Source organism: Hylobates moloch, unplaced genomic scaffold, assembly GCF_009828535.3.
Source record: "Hylobates moloch isolate HMO894 unplaced genomic scaffold, HMol_V3 SCAFFOLD_13, whole genome shotgun sequence".
NCBI classification, from domain to species: domain Eukaryota; kingdom Metazoa; phylum Chordata; class Mammalia; order Primates; family Hylobatidae; genus Hylobates; species Hylobates moloch.
Window position 1 is genome coordinate 45,170,684 of NW_026652288.1, and position 13,132 is coordinate 45,183,815.

General features: G+C 34.5%; 1 protein-coding gene across 1 annotated transcript in view; it reads right to left on the reverse strand.

Annotated features, from left to right (window-relative positions):
* Nucleotides 1–3,616: 3,616 nt before the first annotated feature.
* SLC16A7 (solute carrier family 16 member 7) overlaps nucleotides 3,617–13,132 on the reverse strand; it is a 178,507-nt gene continuing 168,991 nt past the window's right edge. The window contains exons 5-6 of the mRNA XM_032173201.2: nucleotides 9,906–10,724; nucleotides 3,617–6,180 (exon numbers count right to left, since the gene is read on the reverse strand). Coding sequence (XP_032029092.1) covers nucleotides 5,924–6,180; nucleotides 9,906–10,724 — 1,076 coding nt within the window. The 3' untranslated portion in view covers nucleotides 3,617–5,923. The remainder of the gene's footprint in view (nucleotides 6,181–9,905; nucleotides 10,725–13,132) is intronic.

Genomic DNA, 13,132 nt, shown 5'->3' on the forward strand with positions numbered 1-13,132 from the left:
TGATTTGCACATAAATGAATTAAAGTGAAGAAAAAGCAGTAGAGAAGACTAAAATAAACCAGATTGTAGCACCCTGTAAAGAGCAAAAATCTCCAGTGTACAAACAACTGATAGGAAAGAAGAGAAAATCAGAACTATAAAAAATTACATAAGTTCAGAAGATTACTCATTTTTAATTGTATCAACAAAGATAATTCATAATTTTGATCCTGCAGGCATCATAATTACTGATAATTGGGCCTCTCAGTTTTTAAGTGCCTTCTCAAACATGAGCTCTGCATATGGTTGTGCAGAAATCAAAATCTTAAAGAGAGATGAGTAAAGTCAAGTTTGTAATATTAGCCTTATATTCTCAATATAGATGCTGATTGGTGCTCTGAATGGTTGTGGTTAGAAAGCTTGTTGGTATGATGCATCAGTGATGTCACTGCATTGATGGAGACTACAGAATAATACGTAATGGTGCAATGTGGTGATGGTAAGCTTTGTTACTCAATGTTGTCAGGCACTTTAAGAAAATTAAAAACACCCGGAATGTGATGTTCCCCTTCCTGTGTCCATGAGTTCTCATTGTTGGGTGGGGGGGGCGGGGACAGCATTAGGAGATATACCTAATGCTAAATGACGAGCTAATGGGTGCAGGAAATCAACATGGCACATGGATACATATGTAACAAACCTGCACATTGTGCACATGTACCCTAAAACCTAAAGTATAATAAAAAAAAAATAATAAAAAATAAATAAAAAAAAAAAGAAAATTAAAAACATTCAGGATAGTGCCAAAGAAGATCAGTTTTTCAAGACTCTAAAATCATATTCAATTATATGTGTATGTAATTATAAACATGTGCATCATGGCTGACTTTGAGAAGAATTGCAGCGCCTTGCAAGTGCACTATCTGAATAGAGGTAAGGAGAACTATAGTCTAAGGACTTCAAAAGTCTAGATGGAGAAGACAAAAGCAATGACACTTGTTTTCTCTATAGAACAAACAGACAAAGAGGTGAATGACAACAAAGATGTTCAGAGAAACTTGAAAAATAAGCTAGAGTGTAGGGTAAGTTGTATTAAATGATTAAAATTAATATGTAACTGTATAGGTAAACCAAATCATTTGTATCTTATAATCTTTTTTTTTTGGGTAGCTAGGGATAATATTATAAATGAAATAATCACTAAAATTCTAAATATAATGTTTTCTAATAAGTACATTTTACCTTTTTTTTTTTTTTTTTTTTTTTTGAGACAGAGTCTCACTCTATTGCCTAGGCTGGACTGCAAGTGGGGCCATTATATCTCACTGAAGCCTCAACCTCCTGGGCTCAAATGACCCTCTCGTCTCAGCCTCCCGAGTAGCTGGGACTACAGGTGCACACGACCACATCCAGGTAATTATTTTACTTTTTGAATTATTATATGTAGCAACCAATCTGGGAATTATTTATTCATAAAAGATAACATTTTCCTGCTAACTCCAACCTCAGAAAAAATGTATTATGCCTGACTCAAATATGTCATTATTTTTATGAGAAAAAGAGTCATATTGAAGTAATTATGTCTATAGGTAATAATTATCATTATTTGAGATAATTTGCATTGGGGAGAAAAGCAGGCAATCAGAAATTACGTATTCAAGGCTGGGCACAGTGGCTCACGCCTGTAATCCCAGCACTTTGGGAGGCAGAGGCGAGCGAATCACCTGAGGTCAGAGTTCAAGACCAGCCTGACCAACAAGGAGAAACCCCGTCTCTACTAAAAAAAAAAAAAAAAAAAAAAAAAAACCACAAAAATAGCCGGGCATGGTGGCACATGCCTGTAATTCCAGTTACTCGGGAGGCTGAGGCAGAATTGCTTGAACCCAGGAGGTGGAGGTTGTAGTGAGCCGAGATTGCGCCACTGCACTCCAGCCTGGGCAACAAGAGCGAGACTCAGTCTCAAAAATAAAAAAAAGAAGGAAAGAAATTACATATTCAGGTTCTAGCAAATGCAGTCTAATAAACACTAAATAAATCATAGTACGAGTTACAGTTAAACCTAGTTGTTTTACTATATAGGATGTACCTTTTTTGTACCTATATTTTATCTTCCTTTGTTTCTCTGGCCTCTGTTGGGAGGCAGCATGGTAATGAGCACCCTAGGGGATCTTTCTGGTTTTAGCTAAACCTGAGTTTTAATTTTGGTTCATACTACCTTTTAACTTTGGGTAGTTTGCTGAGCTTCTTTGTTTTTTGTTTTCACTCATCTGTCATATCAAGCTAGTAATAATTCTGCCATGGTTTTGGTTTTAATATTGAAAGGCATTACATAAGCGAAATGCGTAACACATAAATATTAGTTCCCTTTCCACTATGCATCCAATCTCCCTATTAAGCCTAAAAATAATAATTTTTATTTTAATTAAAAGTCTTCAACATTCCACATACGAAAGGGATTTTTTAAAGCTGTTTTAGATAAAAAATGTTTCAACTAACTGACCAAGAGTATCTCTTCATATTTACGTCATCTACATAAAAACTTACATTTCTATCATATATCTCTTAGTCTTCTTTTCTCTATTCTTGTCATGTTGTACAGCCAGAAAGGAATGAGTATAAATTATCTAGATTTTTTAAAGTGCACATTCAAACATAACAAATCTAATTATTTTACTTATTTCTTAGTAGTAGGCTGAGGCCAATGAGTCCATGAGCTAAAGTGTTGAAACTTGGTACCAAAAAAGTGATTATTTATGAGTCATGTAGTGTTATACTGAGAAAACATCATGTCTTCCAATGTGAAATACACTAAAACCTGATTTGTTGTCTCTTAAGGTGTGCTAGGCGAATGCAAAAAGGATCAGGAAAGGGGGTGAGGATGGGTCAGGAAAAGTGCAAACCCAATGTTCTATTCATAAATCAGTGATGGCATATTTAAGGTTAAGTAGTGAAAAATATGGGGGGCTCAGTTAACACGAATGAAAAAATAGTTAAAGTAGCCATGAATTATTTGGATACCTTGATTTAATGACACCCTTTCTTCTGTACAATTTCATAATGGGGGAATAGAGATTAGTGGGGATTGTAGTGGTATACCCTGACTTTGCTTCATGATATCTCAAATCTTTAAAACCTATTATTCCCTACAGAAAGAAATATGTTCATACTAATTGTTGTAGAGGCAGAAGCCAAATATATCTCCTCCTCCATTTATGTGACTATATAATAATGAAAATCCTAGGTTGATGCACTTTTCTCAATCTTGGAAAGATTCTGCTAAAGCAGCAAATCTTCTAACAAGTTCAAGAGGGTGGGGAGAGTGAACAAGTAGAATAATTTATATTACCCTGGAACAATTCTGAATCCTGTAGGTATTTATGTCACTGTTTCAAGTGTGTTCTGGTTTAACTGTCAATACTGATGCATAGCAGTTAACATGTGTGCATATTTGTAACTCTGTGCACTGCTACTGCCAGGTGTGACTGTATAAATCATGTGCTTTGAATGTGCAAGTTTTACTTTCTTTTCTAACAATTTAATACAATCAGTGTTAGAAATAAATAACGAATGAAGACAACCAAAGAGCAGCCAGACAAATGCGAATGGGTTTTGACGTGACGAGAAACTCATCAGTATGTAAATAAACCTCCTCCCTGGAGAAGGCCACTGAACTGCACCCAGGAGGATGTCTCTACTAGAAGGTAATAAAAAATATACATAATATAGCCTTTGACCTAAAACCTCATGATTATTACTTTGCCATTTATTTCCCCTGGTATCTGATATTCATATTAGTTTAATATGCCTTTTCAGAGAATTCAAGACACTTTTTGGAAAGTAGAATTTTTTTTTTTTCTGGAAATCTATGATTGGAGAGGTACTACACAATTTAGAGGTTACATTTCTTGACAAATCCGAGTTGAATAAAAAAGAACTAAAAATATAAACATAGCTAATTCAAGAATCAAGATCGAGTGAAACTAAATTAAAAACAGCCGTAAAGTCCCACATTTTTCCTAATTTATTTACCTATGATATTGGCACATCTTTACTTAACATTTTGAAAAATACAAATATCTCTTCATATGCAAAAGAGCAAATGTTAAATGAAAAACTGAATTTTATATAGCTTCCTAAATATGAGCCACATGCTTAAGCAGTGAATTAACTTTATGAATCAAATATTTAATGTTAACTATTACAAAAGCCTGGTATCCAGGTGCAATCTCACCAGAAAAAATAGCACCTGCCTTTATTACAATAAAAAAAATGGCTAATTCCCTTTGACATCTTAAGAGTGACACTACTTTAATAGTCAAGCACTAAATACTTTTTCAATTAATCATAATGTCAAACTTCAGATTTATAGATGTAAATATTATATTTATAACTTCAGTCATAATGTACAATTTCTTTCTTGTTTAAAAGTACTTTCTCACTCAAAATGGTATTTATAGTTTAAAAAGAACATGCCTCTGTATTCAGGAGTGATTCAAATTCCCAGATGTTTTCACATAGTTATGAAAATGGGAAAGTGCTGAATTAACCTGGGCTGCAATATTTCAAGTTTTTTGCTATCAGGTTATAAACTATACCTACAATTGCAAGTCATACAGTGCCTCTATTTCTAGGCTTTTTAAGTTTCCTGGCTTAGTTATGTGCAAAGGCAGCAGGAAGTCTCATCAGTAGAGGGCAGAATTTTCAAGTGCTGCCATTCTTATCCTAGGAGGCATTTCCAGTGGTTGAGCACAAGGCCTGTTTGTGGTTTGCTTTTGCTCTTGCATTTTGTGGAAGGGAGGGAGCTGAGAGAGCTTAGAGGGTTCATTAAAACCACCTGTCACTCTCTTAGTCGTATTCAGATGGAGTATTCATAAGAGTAACCTCCAATTACCACTATGTGTTGGGAAAAATTAGAATTCAGTCTACTTACAATCCTGCCAACTAGGACTTTACTTTGATATTTCAGTATAACAGTGAATCTGGATTGATGCCTGATTAAAATAAAATGCCTGATTATTAATTACTTTCTGGATTACGAACTAAAATCCTTGTGAAATCAATGGATGTGGCTCATTGTTAAGAGTCATGCAGACTTTTACATATTAGGTAAGAATTCTAAAAATTATTTGAGGGTTCTATTCTCTAGCACCAGGTACTAATGCCCCCTACTCAAAACAAAAATCATGTGCATGGATTAGTCAAGTCTAACAGTGCTCAGATTTAATGGTTTAACATTGATTTTCTTTTCTTTGTCAAACTTATATATGCAAATATTTTTATAGTAGTCAGATGTATTTTTGAATAAGGATCACCCTCATTTTTACCCATGTGCTTATCTTTAAAACCAACATTGTAAAGTAGCACGCAGACATATGTTTCTTTTATCTTCATCGATTATTTTTACCTTAAAAATAAATTATCATGATTTTTTTTGAATTTGGGTTTTATTCTCCAGATACTCTGTGTACATGTGGGTAAGCATGTGGGAGTATGTATGTTTGTGTGTAAGAGGAGATAATTAATTGTCTCTCAACTCTATCTCATACTTTAATATCAAATAAAAAATGAAATGTATAAAGGGTCACTTTGTAGGATTAGGCGTCTTCCTTCTACCTACTTAAACCAGAAGTTTGGGATTCAGAATTCTCCATATAACCAAGACTGAAAGTCACTGGAAGACTTTAAAATTAGTATTGTAACCACCACACCCAGAGTCAGGTATGGAAATAAACCTATAGCATGGATTCTTTTTATGCATAATCTCAAAATTTAACTACCCAAAAACTAATTTAGAATTTGCCATTGAGGAAAATATCATCTCCATCCTTAATTGTGACTCCTCATTTCAGCGAAAACCTTTTCTAACACTTTAAAAAAACAAAATGAAAAACAAACTCCTAGGGAAAGTCATAAACACTGAAATCAGAGAGAGATGTGATTCTTGTTAGATATTAGTTTCTCTTTCTGAGGTTACACTCTGTGTGTTTGAAACTTTGACATTAACATCTTCCGAATGTTTAGATTTGCTCAAGGGTTCAGATTCTCTGGTCTTCTGCCTTGCATTTTCCTCCTTCCTTTCCTTTGCAAGCAATCTATAGTTGATAGCATTGCCAATGAGCAGCCACACGCTTGCTGCTACCACAATAGCCCCACAGGACATGTACATGTATTTATATTCTCCAGTTACATCCACCAATTTACCTAGAAGACAAAGAACATCTTTTAAGTTGGCATAATAAAACAAACAGTCATATAATTATAAAAATTCAAATAAATTATTCTTCAAAGTATATTACTCTTATTTAAATTAATGTCAAATAAGACTTTAAAAATAAAAAAATCTAGATTATGACTTCTATATATGCTTAGTAAAGGTATGCAGAGACACAGTATTATATTGCTAATACATTAAATTTACTAAAAATTATTTCTCCGAGTAAAATATACAAATGAGACAAACTAGGCATTTTTTGTGTGTGTATACATTAATACATACATGAGTGAGGTATATTTTTATATCTATACATGTAAATATAGATATCTCTATTTACAGCACACGGTAGGATTGCTTCACCTTTTCCATGCTTCCTCCATGCTTCCTTTTCTCTTCAATAGATAAAAGTTACTTTCTTTTTTTTTTTTTTTTTTTTTCGAGACGGAGTCTTGCTCTGTCACCCAGGCTGGAGTGTAGTGGCGCAATCTCGGCTCACTGCAAGCTCCGCCTCCCGGGTTCACGCCATTCTCCTGCCTCAGCCTCTCCGAGTAGCTGGGACTACAGGCGCCCGCCACCACGCCCGGCTAATTTTTTCTATTTTTAGTAGAGACGGGGTTTCACTGTGGTCTCGATCCCCTGACCTCGTGATCCGCCCGCCTCGGCCTCCCAAAGTGCTGGGATTACAAGCGTGAGCCACCGCGCCCGGCCAAAAGTTACTTTCTTTAGGAGAAACCCAAAGGCTTTTACATGGTTCCTAACAGTGTCTAATACTTACTAAGTGCTTTCTCTATGCCCCATACTAGCCTAATAATTTTATCTGTAATATCTCGCTTGATCCTTACAAGGAGTACTGTGAAGTAATCGGGGCATGGTTATGTAGCTAGTTAGTGGTAGAATCTAGACTCTTAAATGAGGTCTGTCTGTACTAATTCTTAACTACTCTGCAGAATGGCTTCACCTAACGTGTTGTTTAAGTGCCATGTCACTATTTGAGCTAATCCTAGTTTTTTACTTTATTTGAGTCTAAATTATTAAGGGCAAACTAATCAGTAAAAAAACTATTTGTTCCATTTGATTATTGAGACCATTTAAAATCTAGTCTGGTGCCATTTAATCTGAAGATTTATTGACTTTTAAAATTTTGTCAGCTTATATTTAGTTTTGTCTCTTGCTTATGCAGGCATCTAATTCTTAGTAATTATTAACAGCAAAATTTAGTGTATACAAATCTATATAAATTAGCATATGCATTCCAAGTGATTCTGATACAACTTTCAAACCAGTCTGTTTAGTCAGAATCCATAGCATTCTCCCTAGAATCTAGTCAGTGGCTCAACATTAAATTTGGCTACTTGCAATATATTACCTAAACAAAATTTTCTGTTTTAATCAGGTAGATGGTAGAATGGGTTTATTTAAGTAAGCATGACATAGTCAGAAACATAACAAAAATGGCATAATTTTAATTTGCCTTCCTAACTTGAGTCAAATATTTCTATTTCTACAATGATTGTTATACTTCTAAATATAAAAGCATTAGGTCCATGGCCCATCAGAGTTAATACCACTTTGGGCTGCCACATCAGCATACTTTCTAAATGTTTTAAGATTTTTTTAGCATCATCAAGAAACCAGATATGCTTTCCAGAACTGAAGCTTCAATTCTTTCTGAGAGGAGCAGTGAAAGTTCAGTCTGAAAAAAATACGAAATAGAAACCACACACTCCCTACTTTTCATTGCTGTGCTGCAACTATGTAAGACATAACAGCAATAATATTCAGTCATTCAAAAATATTAACTCAGTGCCTACTATGGGCCAGCAGTTCTAGCAATAATCAAATAGTATAGAAGAGAAGCCAATCTAAAAGTCAAGAAATATTAGGGGTAGCAGATGGCAGACATGGAATGAAAAAATGGATATATAATGGCTATAGTCTGAGAGTTTCAACAATAGGTCTAAAATCAGTTACTGCCATTTGCTACCAGTGGCACATGGTTTGGCAATGTTAACACAATAAGCATTCAAAAATATTGAAACTGTTTTTTAAAAATATTAATGCACATTATCTGCTCAGGTGGGAGTGGCCAAATAAGATGCCTTTATTTTAATTCTTAGAGTGTATCCCCACTATGTATTTGGACTTGATTCTTTTTTCATCCCCTCATGCATGGTAACTTCTCTGTTGACACTAAGAATTGTGTGGATAAGAATAGGCTCTAAAACTCATTTGATCAAACTAATTCTGTATCGAAAGAAGGACCAATTGTGCTTATCTTATGTAACAAAATCAACTGCCTGATAAATAACAAGACCTACTGGCTTTCACTCTTTTTTGACAATTGTTTTGATGTCATGGTATATTTATATTGAGAGATATACCACCTAAAACACCTGTGCTAGATACCATAGGATAGCCCTGGTGGACAAAGAAAGACAACAACCACACCACCTAGGTCTTACAGCCAACTTTGATTCATTCCTAACCAAGTGAAAAAAAATGAAGAGACAAAAGGTCAATGATGTCATTAAAATTAACAAATTAAACATGAATTTTCACACTTTCAGAATGGTTCCTTGATGTCATGTAGAAAACAGTTTAAAAACTGACTAAATAATGGAAAAATTTACATTTAGCCTGGCAATGACTCTGACCATGAGAGAGCAGGCCAAGAGTCTAAGTGAATACCTAAGTCTAGTATTAACCAAAACAATATACAGTGGTTGCTGGCAAAGGCTGGTGCACAAACAGAATGTAATATTTATAACATTTAAAGTCTAAGACTAAACAAAGTTTTAACTTCAAAATGCTCTTATACATCTCTTTAAACCATAAGTTCAGAAGGCATAATTTACTTCTAAAAGCATTCACCACTGTAATTCAGAAGGAAACTATAAAATAACCACAAGCGATTCCAACAAAAAATCTAATGCTTTTGTGATGTATATTTTATCTACTTCTCTCTCTCTCTTTTGAATATCAGACCAGCTTCTCAATTTGTGAGAGTGTTCTTTGGTCATCCTCTAAACATGTACTGCATCTTTTTACTGAATAATTTAGCATAGACACTTTTATTGGCATCTTTGAAAATATTTCAGATCTTAAAATCTGAAGGTAATCTTTCCAATTTATAAACATGGAACATGAGTGACCCTCAAAAAGACTGTGAATAAATTTTCGGTCATCCCTGTCTTTCTCTTTATGGAATAGATACATGAATATATTCCTATTGGTGATATTATAAATGTATTTTCTCAGCATGTAACAAATTTCAAATTAATATATCCAATGTACTCAACTAAAAAATAGATTCTGACCTTTTGAGAGAATATTTTACATTTTTGGCTCATTTCAATATAAACAGATGAGAGATCTGTTCACCAATGATAAAGATAAAATAGCATTTTTTTCTGATATATTTTTAAGAGACTGAAACAACTGAAGTAGATAAAAATCCTGAAGATTATGCTACTAATTATCAGTCTAACATAAGTTCTTAAGTTCACAGGTCCAGGTTCTGAAACAAATTTAGGTCTAAAATTGACTAATTGTGAAATTTTAAAGTTTATAATAAAACCTAAAATTAACCTGCCCATATTCCTTCAGGCTATTAGTATTATTATAAAACACATTTAAAAATCTGTATATAAAGTCTCAGTTAATGGATATTAATTTTATGCTTTATACTTTCCTTGATGAAAAATGTTCTTACCAGCAAGAGGAGGGCCAAGAAGAACTGGGCCACACTCCACAATTGTGACAAGTCCGACGGCACTGGAAAATCTTGGTGCACCCACGAGGTCCATGAGAGTTTCAAAGAGAACACTGCTAACACTCCCAAATCCAAGGCCAAAAAATACAGCATATAATACCAGGCTTGTGTAGTCCTGTGCCAGTGGGCACAAGAGATGACACACTCCATTGAACATGATTGCAAAACTGAAGAAGTACTGAATTCGAGGTCGAATATATTTGGAGTTTGCAATTAATCCTACAGAAGGCCTAGCAAACATATCAACGAAAGCCATAATAGATAGAAGAAAAGCTGCCGAGTACTCATCAATTCCCTGGTCTTTAGCATATGGAGCCAAGAATATAATGGGGGCAAAAAAACCTAGGAACATAATGACATTTCCAGACAGATATATCAGAAATCCTCTATGCTTAAAAAGGGAGAAATCTAAATACTTATTAACTTTTTCCCAAGTTGATTTCTTCATTTTGATTTTCTTTGGGCTTGAATCATCTTCTGTTTTGCCAGTCTTATTTTTAGACTTAGAAGTGGTTTGATTGGGTCCAAGGGGTCTCATGAGGGAACCAGCCACACAGGCATTCAAAAGTAGACTTCCCAAAATCAGGAAGCTTCCTTTCCAGCCAAAAGTATTAAAAAGGTACTGATTGAAAGGAGCCAATGAACTTAAGAAAACAGGACTTCCTGCCATGGCCAATCCATTTGCCATGGGTCGCTTCCTATAGAAGTATTTGCCAATTATGGTTAAGGCGGGTTGCAGGTTGAAGGCTAAACCTAAACCTAAAGAGAACAAAACAAAAGTGGGGGAAAACACAAACACATTATGGCACTCACAAAAGAAATTACTCCTCAAAATGTACATTCAAGTGGGAAAGGCAGAATTAATGCAATATCAGATAGTACATTTTGATTATTATAAATGTAATTGCACAAAAACAAAAAGGTTTTCATAACTGAATACTTGAAATGACAGTTTCGAGTTTAATTCCTTTAATTTTAAAGCACAAAAATAAAACTAAGAATTTCTACTGATATATCAACAGTCATACAATAGGTTGAAACTAGGACAAAATTATTAGTTCTCAATTAAAATCATTTAATTCCTCAGATCCTTTCCTCTTGACATATACTTATATACACATATATAGAATAGATTTCTTCCTTGTGAGCAAGAGGGCAATATAAAAATGAATACTTTACTTTTGGCATTGAAGAATTATAAACAGACTAAAAAGGTCATAATCTGTAACAATCTTATGTCTCCCCACAAACATTTGTTTCAATACTATATGCAAATAACAAAAAATTCATGCTGTATATCCCTCACATTCCACATTTAATGTATATAGATGCACATGTGTGCTAAGTAAAAAGGAATTTTTTGCTTGAAACATAGTTTTAATTCAGGGATTAACACTGATTGTTTATATGAGCCAAAGTCCCACTGTCTAGGGAGCTCCTTGGCAGTGTTGAGTATCACCTTTGGAAAATACATTACCTCTTGTAGCTCACTAAGGCACTACTGAGCGATTGTAATAAATAAGATCCTTTAAAAAGTACATTGATGTAGGCTGGGAGTGGTGGTTCATGCCTGTAATCCCAGCACTTTGGGAGGCCGGGGCAGATGGATCATAAGGTCAGGAGATTGAGACCATCCTGACCAACATGGTGAAACCCCGTCTCTACTAAAATTACAAAAATTAGCCGGGTGTGGTGGCACATGCCTGTAATCCCAGCTACTTGGGAGGCTGAGGCAAGAGAATCGCTTAGACTGAGGAGGGGCAGAGGTTGCAGTGAGCCGAGATCATGCCACTGCACTCCAGCCTGGCGACAGAGCGAGACTCTGTCTCAAAAAAAAAAGTACATTGGTTTATATAAAATTTGACTTACATAAACTATCTCGTTTTCCCTTAAACTAGGAATTACTCTATATTTATTTTAGGGGCTAGAGAGGTAAGAGTTCTTCTATATTAACTAATTTACCTAGATTGAAACAGTTCTGCAAAGTGGTTAAGTATTCCAGCTGTGAAATACACAGGTCTGTGTACAAATACTCCAACCCTTTAATACAGACATTTTCTACAAGTAAGAGGACCCCTAAAAGCTGACAAGAAGGAAAAGAACATGCTTTGGAGAGTAACAGGACAGCATGTTCTCTAAAGCTATACCTCAGCCATACCTGTGAGATATGCAGAATGAGTGTAATTAAATCCAATTTATAAATAACAAAACTGATCAGCCTACGGTCAAGTAGCTTGTAAGTAGAAGAACCCAAACTAAAATCCAGGTATTATGTTTCAGAGCTTAAGTTTGTTTTTTTTTTTTATCTTATATCATTTTCCCCATTCTGTCGCCTGGAACTTTTGCCTTCAAATCTTAATCCATATTTTCATTTGGAAATGGTTGCCATCTCTTTCTCATTCTGGCATGGTAAAATAAACACAGGCTTGAAATCAATAGAACCGATCTCCTCCAAATAAGTACCTACTTTATATTACTGGGCAAAACACTTAGACTTCCTGAGCTTGACTTCACCTAACAATACAAAAAGATTTTGCCAAAATAAAGTAAGTTCTAGAACTGTAAGATATTATATAAATGGTATTGTGATTATTTGCAAACATTTATTTATGATCATCAAAATTCTGGGTACTCTGTAAAGTACTACGTATTCATTTTTTACATTTTTCTAATAACTCCTTTAAAAAGGGCTACTATTTATCCAATTTTATAGACAAAGAAAGTATAAGGAGGTTAACGTACCCATGATCACACAGATAATATGTGTTAAGTTTAAATGCTAGATCTGTCTACTTTTGGAAACCAAAGTCAAAGTATTTGCTGATAATGATTTAAAGTAAATCCCTCATAGATGGACTTAATAATTGACTTTGGGGGCATCAAAGTATTTAAGAGCCAAAGGAATACAAATGTAAGTTGAAACACCAATAATGTCCTTGATATCTGTAGTGCAGGAAATAACAAAATCATCTTTTCCCTACTTGTAGGCCCATCCCGACGTCTACAGTCAAATGCAGTAGTCAATTTCTCTACACAAAAGAAAAGGCACTCTCTTCACTGTGACAATGCTTAAATATAAGACAGTTTTCATTTACAATGTTAAATGCATTTTGTTATATCAAAAAAGGAGAGCGATGTGGATAGATTGTAAAGAGAAAGATTTTAAC